Below are 15,694 nucleotides of genomic sequence, written 5' to 3'. Positions count from 1 at the left end.
AGCTGCAAAGAATATATAACCGACCTCACGGACAACTTCTAGACTCATAAGTAAGCTTTAGTTCACTGGGGACATCTTCCAAATATGGCAATATTTGAACAATCAAAATTTTCCTTTGGAAAGTAGTGAACAAAGGAGACTCATAGGGTTCTCTGGTGGGGCAGAGGCTTAAAGATGTAGCATTGTCACTGCAGCAGCTCAGGTCACTGGGATTTGATCCTTGCCCCGGAAACTCCCACATGTTGCAAGTGCGGCCAAAAAATAAACAAAAGATAGACTGAGAGGGAACCCCTCTAGTACACATGCTTTATTAGAGGACCATAAAACATATCATTAAATGAAAAGGACAGATTTTCAGCTTTCTCACTGCCATTTTGCAGTTGCTCATAAATCTTTGAGAGGGCTTCACCTTTCATTAAATGAAATCCCGACTGGACCATTGTGATGTGACAGGTAATTCGGCCTCTTCAACTCTGTCAACAGAGATAGAAAACTGAATGAAAATTGAATTATTGTAAATCAACCTCTGTACCTCAGTTTATTTTCCCGGGGTAAAGGCAAAGTGAGCATCTTCCATTAACTCATAGTGAAAACATAATTCTTTGAATTGATTATAGGAGTCTTTACTAATTAAGTGATCCCCAGAGTCACTCCTTTAAATATCTAAACATAATTTGGTGCAACATATTTAGTAATTACCCAGAAAATGGAATGCATTTATTCGATAACTGAAGAGCTTGAACTATGCATGCTTTAATCAGAAAGCCATGACATTTGCATTTAAACTTTACTCTCACAGGTCAGAATGAAGAAATAGTTATGAATATGCATGACTAGAGGCATGGAAATATCATTATTTATTTAGTCATCCCGAAAAGTTATTGTCGTGTTTCTCTGTTGAGATTTTCAGTACATTTTATTAACCTGAAAATAACTGAGACGTTCTTATGTCTAGCAGGTGTTGTTTTTAAATATCAAAGTGTTTTAAGAAACTCCTGGATATTCAATGGATTGGAAATGATAACTATTTTCTAATACTTTTGAAATTTTATTCTGTGTTTTTAAACAGTTAATTGAAGCATAATAACAGTTTATTTGTTTATTTATTTATTTATTTTTGTCTTTTTAGGTTAGCACCTGTGGCATATGGAAGTTCCCAGACTATGGGTCAAATCAGAGCTATAGCTGCCAGCCTATGCCACAGCCACAGCAATGCTGGATCCAAGCCATGTCTGTGACCTACACCACAGCTCATAGCAATTCCAGATCCTTAACCCACTGAGCAAGGCCAGGAATCAAACCGACATGCTCATGGATACTAGTTGGGTTTGTTAACTCCCCACACTTTTATTTATTAATACAATTTTTAGTTAAAAAGTTTTAGAACTACAGAAAAGTTACAGTGATGTACAAAGACATTCTTCATATCTCAAACTCAGTTCCCCCGTTTTTTGTTTGTTTATTTGTTTGCTTTTTAGGGCCACATCAGTGGCACATAGAGTTTCCCAGGCTGGGGTTGAATCAGAGATCAGAGCTGCAGCTGCCAGCCTACACCACAGCCACAAAAACAGCAATGTGGGATCCAAGACGCATCTGCCACCTACACAGCTCATGGCAACACTAGATCCTTAACCCACTGAGCAAGGCCAGGGATCAAACCCACATCCTCTGGGATACTAGTTGGATCCTTAATCTGCTACAATAGGAACTCGTCCCCTGTTATTAACATCTTATGTTACTATAGAATATTTGTCATAACTACTGAAATGATAATGGCACCTTATTATTAACTAAAGTCCATGCTTTTGTTAGATTTCCTTTGTTTTTACCTAACAATCACACTTGCACATCGTCATCATGACTCCCTTAGTCTCCTCCTCATTGCGACAGTTTCTAAGAGTTTTCTTGTTTTTTGATAACCCTGACATTTTTGAAGTCTACTGGTCAGGCATTTTGTAGAATGTCCCTTAACTGGAATGTGATGACTTTTTTCATGATAACAGTGCCACTGTATGTTTTTCTGTGGATGACCACAGAGGAAAAGTGTCATTCTCATCACGTTACATCCAGGACACATATTATCTACATGACTCATCCCTGTTGATGTTAACCTTGATCATATGGCTTGAGGTGATGCTGACAGGTTACTGCACGCTTTCTTTTCTTCCTTCCCCACTGGACTCTGGAAGGCAGTGTGTAGCCCACACTTAGGGATGGCTAGTTAATGCTCCACCCCTAGAGAAGAGAGCATCTAGAAAAACTGTTTGGAATTCTTCTTCATCGGAGATTTGTTTATTCTATTTATTGAATTATTTATTTAAGTAAGTAAGGACTAATGGGTACTCATCCTCTGTTTTATAATTTATTACTATTCTATTCATTTTGTTGTTCAAATTATTCCACTTTGGCCAACAGAAGGGCTTTCATTTGGGTCCCTGTATCCCTTTAACACACTCCCATCATTGTAACTGTTTGAGTCCTGGCTTATTTTCAGACACTGCATGATGTTCCAGGCTCATTTTTTATATTTATTGCTCCAGCACTAGAATCAGCCATTTCTTCAAGGACTCTTAGCTCATTTTACTATACAAAAATGATATTAGAGAAAAGATTTTGGTGTGAGAGTTGTTCGTTGCTACTGGGGTATTGTTTCTAGGTCCTCTCAGGTGGCAGTGAAAAAAAAAATGTGTGCAAATTAGCCCATCCTTGTATAAAAAGCAGTAAATATTTCTATATGTATTCATCTATGAATCCATGTTAAGCTCAAAATGATTCATAAAGATGCCTCCAAATCTAATTCATTGTCCCAGGCATCATTCTACCTTCTCCCCTTGCTTTTCTTTAAGCCTCTTTTCTAACAGTGAGTCTAACCCATGACTCCTGCTATCTGCTATCCATTTACTGAAATATTCAATTCTAGTACACATGTATAGTGACTTCAGAATCCTCATTTTTTTTTTTATCTCTACAGGAGAAAACTTTACCAACAAGTATGCAAACACTTTTGCTATTAGCTTTATAGTCTCCACCCATTTTCAAAATCACTTATGCAACTTTCCCCCATTTTGCCTAATTCCCTTCAGCTAGAATATTTATACATTTCTTATACAGATTCTTTTCCCATAATTTGCATTCCATTATAGGATCTCCCAAACTTAAAAAAATTTTTAATCTGGAGCTCCCATTGTGGCTCAACTGGTTGAGAAACCAACTAGTATCCATGAAGATGTGGGTTTGATCCCTGGTCTTTCTCAGTGGGTCAAGGATCTGGCATTGCCATGAGCTGTGGTGTAGGCCAAAAACATAGCTCAGATCCCACACATTGATGTGGCTATGGTGTAGGCTGACAGATGCAGCTCTGATTTGACCCCTAGCCTGGGAAATTCCATGTGCCACAATTGCAGCCCTAAAAAGGAAAAAAAAAATTTTTTTTTTTTCTCTCAGTACATATCTTCTATTTTCATTCTCTTAACAGTGTCACCAGTAAGCACAATGGGATAAGCAGCATCTTGGGAGAACTGGGACATGGGTTCTATCCCTGGCCTGGCATATTGGTATCAGGATCAGGCATTGCTGCCAGCTGCAGCTTAAGTTCCAACTGTGGCTCTCATCTGATCCCTGGCCTGGGAACTTCTTATGCCACAGGGTGGCCAAAAATGAGAAAAAAAAATAGTGTTACCTTCATAAACCAAATTTTTAAATTTTAATAAAGTCCAATTAATCAACTTTTTATTTAATGGATAATGCTTTCAGTTTTGTATCTAAAAGCTCATCACCAGACACATGGTAATGTAATGTTTCTTCTATATTTTCTTCCAGAAGTTTTGTGGTTTTGTATTTTACATTTATATATATGTTCTATTTTAATTTTTTGAAAGATATAAGTTCTATGTCTGGGATCATTTATTTGCAAATTGTTCCAGCAGTCTTTGTAGATGAAAATCCTCTCTCCATTGAATTGACTTGGCATCTTTGTCAAGGGCTAGAAATTTACCTGCTCTTCAGATGAAAACAAATTATGTGAATTAGGCAGGTAAATGCACTCATTCTTTAGAATGCACTGATCTTCCAACCTGAGAATCTCTGCACATATACTTCCCACTAGAAAGCTTTTCTTCCTTATTTAACTCCTAACATTCAGATCTCAACTCAAATGCCTACATCTGTTATAATCTTCATTACTGTTTACAATGACTTATTAGGATAATCTCTAAGCCCCATGAGGGTAGGACCAGTATCTGTTTGGCTCAACAGAGTTTATCTCTGGTGCCTACCAGGGTGCCATTTCAGTGGAAATTGACTTAAAGAAACCTATGAAAGCTAAATGGTATTTTGTGAAAACTTATAGGTCCAACATGTCTTTTTTTTTTTTTTTTTAATCTTAATGGAAATAGACTAGTACCCAAATTTGAAACAAACCAGCTTTGAAAACGGAATGTAGAATTCTAAACATAGCATTTTGTGCTTCCTGGAAATAGTTAATTGGCTTTTTTTTTTTTCTTATTTTTTTTTTAAGAAAAGAGTCAAAAGAAACTTAAATTCAAAGGCCTGTACATCAGCTTAAGGGTCTATCACAGAAAAATCTAACTGTGCAGGGATGCATGTTGCCAGCAATTCTATGGAATGTATTCCAAATACTGTTTAAAATCAAGTCCCCAAGAGCATACCTGTATGTGGAGGGGGAGCAAGTAAGAATTCTATATAGGATTTGCTGTTCCTGAATGTTTTACTAGATATACTGCCTGTCATGGTAGAAGTTCAAGAATAACTGGTTGATTTAAGTGGAGAGCTTTAAAAAGTCTTCGAAAATATTTTTAAAACCTCTCATGCTTGATTTTCTTTATATTTCGTGTGAGAAAGAAGGAAAATCTATCTTGCACTCAGTACTGGACTGCTTATTATTTAGGAATTATCTAAATATGATACATTGCACCATAAAAAAAGCCATTTCTTCTTCATAGTTCACACACACTAACACACACACACACACACACACACCCCGACACATGCTATATAAAGATACGTGAATTCTTCACATAGTTAAAATAAGACTTTGAAAGTTTGAGGGATTTTTGAGGGTTTTTTGTTTGTTTGTTTTTTGCTTTTTAGGGCCAAACCTGCGGCACATGGAAGTTCCCAGGCTAGGGGTCCAATAGGAGCTGTAGCTGCTGGTCAACAACACAGCCACAGCAATGCAGGATCAGAACCATGTCTGTGACCTACATCATGGCTCACAGCAACGCCAGATCCTTAACCCACTGAGCAAGGCCAGGGATCGAACCTGCATCCTCACGGATGCTAGTCAGATTCATTAACTGCTGAGACATGATGGGAACTCCTTGAGTTTTCTTACTTGTCTGCTTTTGAGTTGAGCAAGTCAATGCAGAGCAATATTACTTTCTCTTAGTTCACATTATGTCAAAATTTGAAAGAACCATTTTCTACTGAGGGACAGAACAAACAATGCCATGAGAGATTATTTATGACTCAAATAAATTTCCCCAAAGACGTTTGAGATTTATTTCATTTCCAACAATAACTTAGTGTGAAATATTTATAATTACCCCTTTTACCTGTGTTTGTAATCAATAAGGGGAACAATAAGGACACTTCTAATACTGGAGATAAGAATTCCAACTCCAGTAAGAGCAGGTGTTAGGGAGTGCCAGGGCAAGTGGAAGTATTGCTGATATTCAGCTGATAGAATGTCCCGTAGTACAAAATGTACTTTTGACAATTACTTGATGAATGGGAAATACATGAAATTGCTTTTAGATTGTTTATTGACTTTTATATTACATAAATGTTGAATTATGGCTCAAAGGATAAAGAATTGTCATTATACAGGATCTTAGGATTAAATCTAAGACACAGAGGTTTGTTAAACTTTAGAAGTCATGTCAATATGAATACATTTTCAGAGTTCCCTGGTGGCCTAGCAGTTAAGGATCCCGCATTGTCACTGTGGTAGCATGGGTCACTGCTGTGGCATTGGTTTGATCCCTGGCCTAGGAACTTCCACATGCTGTGGGTATGGCCAGAAAGAATATGTTTTTTTAATCCTAAAATTCAGAAAATAAAAATAACTTTAAGTATAGATGAACATCATCTTGAGCCTATTTGGAACTAGCAAATTCTTTCAAATAGTTATCTAAAAATTTTTTTAACAATGCATCTAAATGGTCAATAGAGATGGAAAGTTCTAGAAAAAAAATAACAGATTTTTTTAGGTCAATAATTTTTGGTCAATAAATACTTGTAAAATTTTGTCCTCAGTGATGGGAAAAATGTTGTGCTTCCTCCTATGGAATTCTGTAATCCATGAATTCAAAATCCATGCATTCAAAAAATATTGATCTTTTTTTTTCAACACAGGGCTGAAGTACACTAAATGGATATGTAAAGTATGTAAATAGCTCTGAAGGTCTAGTAGGGAAGAGAAATCAAATGCAACAAAAATGTTGTAAATGAGTACAGGCATATGTGTTTAAGTGGCCAAAACAATGAGAGTTTTCAAAAGAGAGAATCTGATACTTTCCCCAGGATTTAGCATCAGCAAATTGTTTCAGGACTTGAGACAGACACAACAGTTTAGCAAAACTGCAGATTTCCACAGTAGATTATTAAATTAGTACATTTCTAAGCTTAGGACAATTATGGAATGTCTCACTGTCTCAAAGAAAAGGGAGTCTTTAAATTGAGAGTAGATCTAGACTGGAGTCAAGGGCAGAATCCCTGTATTTCTACCATTTATGTTTTAGCTAACTTCCTAGCAGTCCACTTGATAATTGGTGCAAGCCACAGTCACTTCCCTAAACAATATCTTTACAATGAGGGTTATGGGCTAAATGGTGCCACCAAAGAGATATTATTTTCAAGTCCATACCCCAGGAATCTTGGAAAGTGTCATTTGGTAATGGGTCTTTGTAGATATAATCAAAGATCTTGAGATGAGATCATTCTGGATTATCTGCATGAGCCCTATATCTAATAATAAGTGTTCTTATAAGAGATAGATGAGGAGAAGACACAGACACAGAGGAGAAGAACCTGTGAAGACACAAGCAGAGATTGGGGTCATATAGTCACTAGCCAGGGAACCCCTGAACTAGCAGAAGCTGGAAAAGACAATGAAGGGTTCATTCCTAGGGTAAGCACAGCACTGTCAACACCTTTATTTCAGATTCCTGGCCTCCAGAAATCTGGGAGAATGTATTTCTGTTGTTTCAAGCCACAAAGTTTTTTTAATTTGTTATAGTGGCCACAGAAAACTAATGCGATGAGCTTCTAGAAAGACTTGGCTCCTTTGCTGTTGCTCAAATGTGCTGAGCTCTTCTTTAGGACTTGTTCTTCCCCCTGCTTGAACACTCTTCCTCAATTATCAGGGCCTCTTTCACTCACTCCTTTCAAATCTCTGCTCAAATACTCTTGATAAGAGAAGCTTCCACTAATATAAAATAGCAGCTCCACCCCACACTTCCTTGCTCTATATTTCTTAGCCTTGACTATCACTCATCCCTATGATGTGAGCATCACATGGAAGGTGATCCTATTTCTCTGATTACAGCTATAGTGTCTACACTAAGAACCATCTGTGAACATAGGTGCGCTCTCTCTCTCTCTCTCTCTCTCTCTCTATATATATATATATATATATAGTGTCTACACTAAGAACCTTCTGTGAACATATTAGGTGCTCTCTCTCTCTCTGTATATATATATATATACACACACACACATAAAATGGTCGAGTGAACTACAGGCCAAGTCTTTGTTTTTGTGAGGTACAGGGTGGACAGGAGAGAAAACTAGTTTCCAGCACAATAGCGACAATAATTTAAAGATTATGTAAGTGATGGCCTTTGATTACTTGTAACAGGCTCATTAATTATAAAACAGAGAGACTCAAAATCTATTGCTGATGCCAGAATATTGGGAATTGTACCAATTTAAAATGGGTATAAATGGACTATCTGTGAATTTATTTAAATTTAGTTGGAGTATAGTTGACTTACAAGGTTGTGTTAGTTTCAGGGGTACAGCAAAGTGAATCTGTTATACATATACATACATCCATTCTTTTTCAGATTCTTTCCCCATATAGGTTATTACACAGTATCATGTAGATCTCCTTGTGCTGTACAGTTGGTCCTTGTTACTTACCTATATTATGTGCAGTAGTGTGTATATGTTAATCCCAGCATTTCCCCTTTGGTAATCATAAATTTGGTTTTGAAATCTTTGAGTCCATTTCTGTTTTGTGAATAAGTTCAAACTTACTCATTTTAATACTAAGAAGGAGTTTGTGACAAATTGCTCATTTTTATTTCTATTTACGTAGCAATAGTTCTTAATTTTTAAGCATTACATTTCTCTATCCCTTGTTCCTTTTCAAGCAGTTAATGATGTGTAAACACATTTTTAATATGATAGGAGAGGATGCTATTTACAGAACCCCTGCTGGTTTGAGTTCTCTTTAATGTGACGAAATGGTCAATGCTCAAATTTTTCCAAATCAATTGTTTTAAATTACATATTTGCCACTTCGATGATAGATAAGCTTCCTTCTGTTCATTGAGTTTTTCTCTTTTTTTTTTCCCCATGAATTGGAGATCTGAAGAGGGTAACATCTTTTTTTTTTAATTGAAGTATAGTTGCTATACTGTATTATATATTGCAGGTGTACAATATAGTGATTCACAACTTTTAAAGGTTATACTCCATTTAGATATTATAAAGATATTGACTATATCCCTTGTGTTGCACAATATATCCTGAAGCTTATTTATCTATCTATTCGTTAATTTATTTGTTTATTCGCTTTTCAGGGCTGCACAGTTGTGGCATATGAAAGTTCCCAGGCCAAGGTTCAAATCAGAGCTACAGATGCTGGCCTACACCACAGCCACAGCAACGCCAGATCCAAGCCGGGTCTGTGACCTACACCACAACTCATGGCAACATGGGATCCTTCCTTAATCCACTGAGCGAGGCCTGGGATGGAACCTGCAACCTCATGGATACTAGTTGGATTCATTTCCACTGCGCCACAACAGGAACTCCTCCTGTAGCTTATTTAATACCTAATAGTTTGTACCTCTTAATCCCCTGCCCCTGTTATTGCTTCTCCCCCTTACCTCTTCTGACTTGTAACTGCTAGTTTGTTCTCTATACCTGTAAGTCTGCTTCTTTGTTTTAATTACTAGTTTGTTGTATTTTTTATATTCCACCTGTAAGTGATAGCCACAAATTTGTCTTTCCCTGTCTGACTTTTTTCACTTAGCATAATGCCAAGTCTATCCTTATTTCTGCAATTGGCAAAATTCCATTTTTTTATGTTTAAGTAGTATTCCATTGTGTGTGTGTATACTACATTTTTCTTTATCCATTCATCTGCAGATGGACACTTAGATTGCTTCCATGTATTGGCCATTGTAAATAAAGCTGTTGTGAACACTGGAGTGTATGTATTTTTTTCAAATTAGTGTTTTTGACTTTTTTCAGATAGATACCTAGGAGTGGAATTGCTGGGTCAAATGGTAGTTCTACTTTTAGTTTTTGAGAAAACTTTATACTGTTTTTCACTGTAGCTGCCACAATTTACATTCCTACCAATAGTGTACGAGGATTCCCTTTCTTCCACATCCTTGCCATTTCTTATTTGTGTTCTTTTTGGTGATAGCCATTCTGACAGGTGTGAGATGATAGCTTGCTGTGGTTTTTATTTGCATTTTCCTGATGATTAGTGATGTTGAGCATTTTTTCATTTGCTTACTGGTACTGGCACAAAAACAGACACACAGATTAGTGGAACAGAACAGAGTCCAGAAATAAACCCACACACTTATGGTCAATTAATCTACAACAAAAGATACAAGAATATACAATGGAGAAAAGATGGTCCCTTCAATAAGCAGTGCTGGAGAAATTGGATGGCTACATGAAGAATGAAATTAAACTTTTTCTACCACCATATACAAAAATAAAATTAAAATATTAAAGACCTAAATGTAAAACTGGAAACCATAAAACACCTAAAAGAAAACATGGGTGGACACTTTTTAACATAAATCATAGCAATATTGTTTTTTGGAATTGTCTCCTGAAGCAAAGGAGATAAAAGAAATAGGACCTAATTAAACTTAAATGCTTCTGCACAGCAAAGGAAACCACCAATGAAATGGAATCCTATCAGATGGGAGAAAATATTTGCAAATGAAATGACCATTTAGGGCTTAATACTCAAAGTATATAAACAGCCCATACAATGCAATATCAAAAAAAAAAAACCTAAAAAATGAGCAGAAGATCTGAATGGACATTCCTCAAAAGAGGATATCATCTTCATCTACTGCTGAGGGAAGAAAATTACAAGATCAGAATTAAGAAATTCCACTTTTATACAATTCTATTGTAAAATCTCTTAATTTTTCATAAGAATTAATAATTGAATCATCAACTTTTCTTTCTTCAGACATTACCCTTTCTTCCAAACATTTTGGGAAATCATAAAAATTATATATATTGTCTCAACTCTCAAGGGTGAAAATTTATTATTTTATAGCTTCAACTAATTGTGCATTTAATAGGCTTGCAATTATCTGGTGCAGCTTTGAACAGAGTGTGCCATTTTCTAAAGTCTTTGATAAAATTGATCAAACAAATGAAAAAAATTTTTTAATTTAAAATCATGGAAAAGGAAATTTTTTTGCCATACTATCAGTTTCTGTTTTTTGAGTCTACTTAAAGAATCAACTGATTCAAATAAACTCTAAACTTTTGCTTCGCCTTTTATTTTAGTTATAATATCAAAGAGTTATCTTTAGAAGTTATTTTTTTAAGCAGTAAGCATCACAACATTGACTCAGCTCATCAAATGAATTTTCTTTTGTATGTTAAAATGGTAAGTGAAAATGTTGACTTAATATTTTACTCTGGTTTAGTATACAGAAAGGGAGACAGAAAATGATAGAGCAATTTTGGAAATATATTACATGGGGAATGAAGACAGCCTAGCAGAAAAATGGTGTCAAAGCAAAAATCTCATTAGGCAAAGAAGACTTTACAGAAAGCATTTTCACAGGGAGAGGGGACAGAGCACAATCTGGGTTCAACTGTTGAAAAAAGTATAGAAGGGTCTGGAAGGGCAGGAAAGAGCTAGTGGATAAGTACGGGAAATTGTCAGAGAGGAGGTTGATTGATGGCATGTGTTGAGTGTATTGAGTTATTTCCTGAGTTTGCAAACATTTTTCTCTGTGATTAGGCCATCTGTGTTTGCTAATCAGTGTCCATGAAATATAAGCTCCTATGCTTCCACAGAGATTGGAGATATGTGTACTCTCATCTTTAATGATTACATTTTAATGTAATGGATCCCAGGACCTGGAAGAACACATTCCTTGGGTTGTAAAACTGGTAAGAGGCTTTACAAGATATTTATCTTTCGTAGGGGTAGAGAAATAACTTACAATTATAAGTTTTCTTAAAAAATTCCCTAGGTAAAGGAAGAAGGACATCTGTGTTTAGATTATCTGAATTCTTATAGAAGTCTTATAGAGACAGTGTGAGAGGGAGGTCAGGGACTTAGAGCAGAAAGAAATCCATCTAAAGTTTAGTCAAGCTTTGGGGAGTGAGAAGGTCATTAGGTTGATGAACTCGTAAATTTTTAAAATATGCTGCACTCAGTTGATTGTGGGGATTTTTTTGCCCTAATGATCTCCTTTCAATATTTTACCGAACTAAATTCAATTACTATTATGAAGCAGTAAAATAGATGTGTACATGCCCTTAATCTTTAATGATTATTACAATGTATTCAATATTGTTTGTTGGTAGGGACTCAATATTTTTAATATGGAGGAAGAACACTTGGATTGTACTATTCTACCAATGTAAACATGACTGACCTATTTATTTCAAAACTAATCAACTATAATTACAAGGTAATGACAGCTTCTTTGGTGCTAATAATAAGAATTTAGTCCTATCAGAATGGGTAAAAGAAAAACATTTTGATGTTTTATTGCTCTTGTAATTCTGATCACACTTTAGTTGGGTTACAACAAGAAGATATCAGAGTATTAAAGAGGCAAATATTCCAGTGTAGAAAATAAGGCAAAGATGATTGTTTAAGCATTTAATGTCATCCTGTAGCATCATCTAACTGGCCCACATCAAGTCATCTTACTCTTCAGGGAATTATAACTTTGCTTAACATACTATTTATTGCCTAGACAACAGTAAGTATTTCTTAACTCCGTGATGTTAGAAACTAACTTAGAGAAAACTGTTACTATGCGGTGATTTTCTTTTTTTATCTATTAAGGGAGATTGCGTCAAAAGTTGTTTTATTGCCCTATAGGTAAGTTATCAATTTTGCCATACTCTACCATTGTACTTCAAAATTTATTTTGTTTTTAAAACCATAGAATTCCAGTTTTTCCAAATATCTTTGGAAATGGCTTTTCATTCTTTTAGCTCCCTAAATCATGACATGTGCTTACTAGCTATGTGAAAATTATTTCTTTTTATTTTGAGCATTTTACTTTGACCAGGGGCTTTAGAAACAGTCTTTATACAGCCTATTTTGGGAACATAATGAGACCAATCCATTCCTGATTTCTTTCTTTGCCCTTTTCCTTTCTCCTTTTTTCCAGTTCTGATGGCGTAGTAGTGTCACTTCTCAATCTGCCTCTGACCTAAAAATCTATTGGGCTAAGAAGGTAAGGTACACACACACTGTGTGTGTGTGTGTGTGTGTGTGTGTGTGTGAATAAAACACTATGGTGGTGAAGCAGGAAAGCAAAGGGAAATAATATTTTTCATTTTTATTGTATGACTAGAAGGGGACCTAGAATTTATGCTTGTGGATGAGAGAATTACCAATATGGACAGAAGCCTCTCTAGGAAAAATTAACACATTAGTATAACTTTAACGCTATAGACTGAATTAGGTCCTACTGGTTCATATATTAAAGCCCTAAATACCAGTATGACTATATTTGAAGATAAAGACTTTAAAGGGGTAATTAAGGTTAAATGGGTTAAGTGTGGGATCTTCATCCAATATGACTAGAGTCTATAAGAGAAGGAAGAGACACCAGGACTATCCATGCACAAAGAAAAGGCCATGTGAGGATGCAGCAAGAAAGCGGCCACCTATGAGCCAAGGAGAGAGGGCTCAGAAGAAATCACACCTGTCAACACTTTGATCTTGGATTTCCAGCCTTTGAAATTACAAGAAAATTAATTACTGTTGTTTAAGCCACATTAAACAACATATTCTGTTATGAAAGTCCTAGCAAACTAGAACACATTTATTTTTATGTCAATTTTTCTTAAAATTTTGAAAGCATATCTTATATGTATATTTCATATTTGCTCTGATTTTTAACATGCAGATTACTTGATGATATATGTGATGTGATAAGCCAAATAAATTGCCACAAAATACAATTTCAGTGGTTGCATTATGGATACTAAGCCAGTTTTATTCACACACAGGTTCCCTTAGTTGCTAAGGCAGACTCTATTAAAACAAACAACTACTCATTTGTAATTACACATACCAACATTAAATTACATACAGCTATAATAGCTAGCTGTCTTGAGTTTCACTCCTCAAAATACTTAGTTTCCCCAAACAAGGTAATTTTATTCTCTCAAAAATATGATCTTTGATAAATATCGTTTCTCATTCTATAGCCATATGTAGTGGATCCGATGGTCCTCTACCTAGATTGCTTCTTCTAGATCAAGTCACTCTTCTCCCCAAGTGCTAGGCATGTAACTTTCTACTAGTTCAGGACTGAGGTAATCTCTAGGAAGAAATCCATCTCACCCCAAATGACAGCCTTTTTCTGAGTGAAGGCAACATCCGATGACTGAGAGATGTTGATTATAAGGTCTAGCCACTTTTTCTGCATTTAGAACCACTCTGAAAACCATTCCAGCCTTAGGGTTTCCTGAGGGATTGGCTGCTTCTATTTGAACTTCATGAATGTTCACTTTCTCTTTCCCAAGCCTGTTTCCTTCACTTCCTTAAAGGTTTTGTGTTTTGTTTTGTTTTTTGGTTTTTGGTTTTTTTTCAAGAACACACATTAATAAACCTTCTGCATACAAATATCCTTCACACAGAGCCAGTTTACTGGGGAAAAACAAAACAGAAACCGTTAAAAACGAAACAAAACAAAACAAAAAACCCAAACTAGAAAGAGAGTTGGCAAAGGAAGTAAGTCTAAGAAGCAGCCTGTTAAACCACATTTTAGAACCAGATCATCCTCTGGCCAGTTACCGATGACCATATTTAGAGTATTGATATTACCCAGAATACTGTAGTAGTACAATTATTAAAACTTTCATTGGTGTTAAAAAAATGGGATGTAATTGAATGATTTGATAGATACCGGACAATTACTAGGGTTGGAGAAAGTATTCACTTTAAAGACTATGCTGACTGGTAATAAGTAGAACCCTGAGACTTGGGATGGGAAGTATGTAGGCCACTGTGCTTAGAAAACTTGGATCTCTTAGATTCTGTAGAATCTAAGCCTATAGAAGTCATCATTCCCGCTGTCTTGAAGATGATCAGAGGCCTCTGCCTTCCAAGTGACTGTGACCCAAGCTACTTCAGTATCCCCTCTCCCTTCCCCTCAAGGTCAGCACACTACTGATGAGGAGTAAGTGCAGCATAACCTGGTCAGGAAACGGCTGGATTGGATAAGAAAGACAAGGAACTATACACCAAGGAGCTGTCAGCTAAGCCAACATATAAGGTCAAGACCCAGAACATATACTTGGGTGTTGGATCAAGGGTGATGGCAAATGAAATTGGATAAAGTGGAAATTTTTAAAAACAGACTTTTCTCCTACGAGTTAAGATATAACACCTGTACAAGGACCTTGGGCAGTATAGATAACATATGCTGGGGGCAGTTCTTGAAAGCTTGGAGAAAATGACAGCCTACATTGAGTGATGAAGAAATCCCAGAACTGTCATGGAAGGCAGTAGAGGAAGGAATCAAAACTCAGAATGGGGTTGCCAGAGCGTATATGCTATATCGGGCTGAAAACCCCATCATACCACACATTTAAGACATATTTTGCTATATTTCTGTTTTCTGTGACTTTCTGAATGTCTGAACTATTTCATAAGTATAAAAAGAATGACCATGCTATACAATTAAATTGCCTTTTTTGCTCTGAAGGTAGGTAAACACACAAAAATCAGACAGTTCAATAACTATTAAATCATGTGAAAAATGATCAAACCTGTATATCTGATTAGTTGTAATTACTGTGAAGCTATACCCTTCCAAAATTAAGTAACTAAGGGGGGTAAGATGTTATTATAAGCAAGCTGGAGATATGTCTGCTAGAGAAAAGCACAATTCTTATAAGATAAACCTGAGGAATCCAATTAAACTTCTAGAATTGCAAACACAGCTCTGAATAACATTGAAGATTTTTCTCTGATTACTAATGAGAAACCTTTTGAGTGATTTTTTCCAAAAGGTTATTTGTTAATTAAAACCAAGTAGAATTATGTCTATGTGGTTCAGAAATGAAGTGAACTGCTGTTACATTAGAATGCATGCAAGAACAGCAACTACAGAACCACTGAGCAGCAGCAATATCTGTAGATACACGAAATTTTATTTGAAATTAATTCTATTGTAGTGGAAGTGTATCCTTT

The 15,694-nt window shown here is 35.9% G+C and overlaps 1 protein-coding gene across 1 annotated transcript in view; it reads right to left on the bottom strand.

Annotated features, from left to right (window-relative positions):
* Positions 1–292: 292 nt before the first annotated feature.
* Positions 293–15,694, bottom strand: part of MRPS30 (mitochondrial ribosomal protein S30) — a 248,226-nt gene continuing 232,824 nt past the window's right edge. The window contains exon 6 of the mRNA XM_085002195.1: positions 293–473. Within this exon, the coding sequence (XP_084858321.1) occupies positions 406–473 (68 nt within the window). The 3' untranslated portion in view covers positions 293–405. The remainder of the gene's footprint in view (positions 474–15,694) is intronic.

The sequence above is a fragment of the Sus scrofa genome, chromosome 16 (assembly GCF_054392235.1).
Source record: "Sus scrofa isolate SSC_HxYL_T2T_F1_AM1 chromosome 16, Sscrofa_HxYL_maternal_Yorkshire_Landrace_v2.0, whole genome shotgun sequence".
In the NCBI taxonomy this organism is placed as follows: domain Eukaryota; kingdom Metazoa; phylum Chordata; class Mammalia; order Artiodactyla; family Suidae; genus Sus; species Sus scrofa.
Note: the sequence above shows the minus strand (reverse complement) of the source record. Positions and strands in the feature narration are given on the sequence as shown.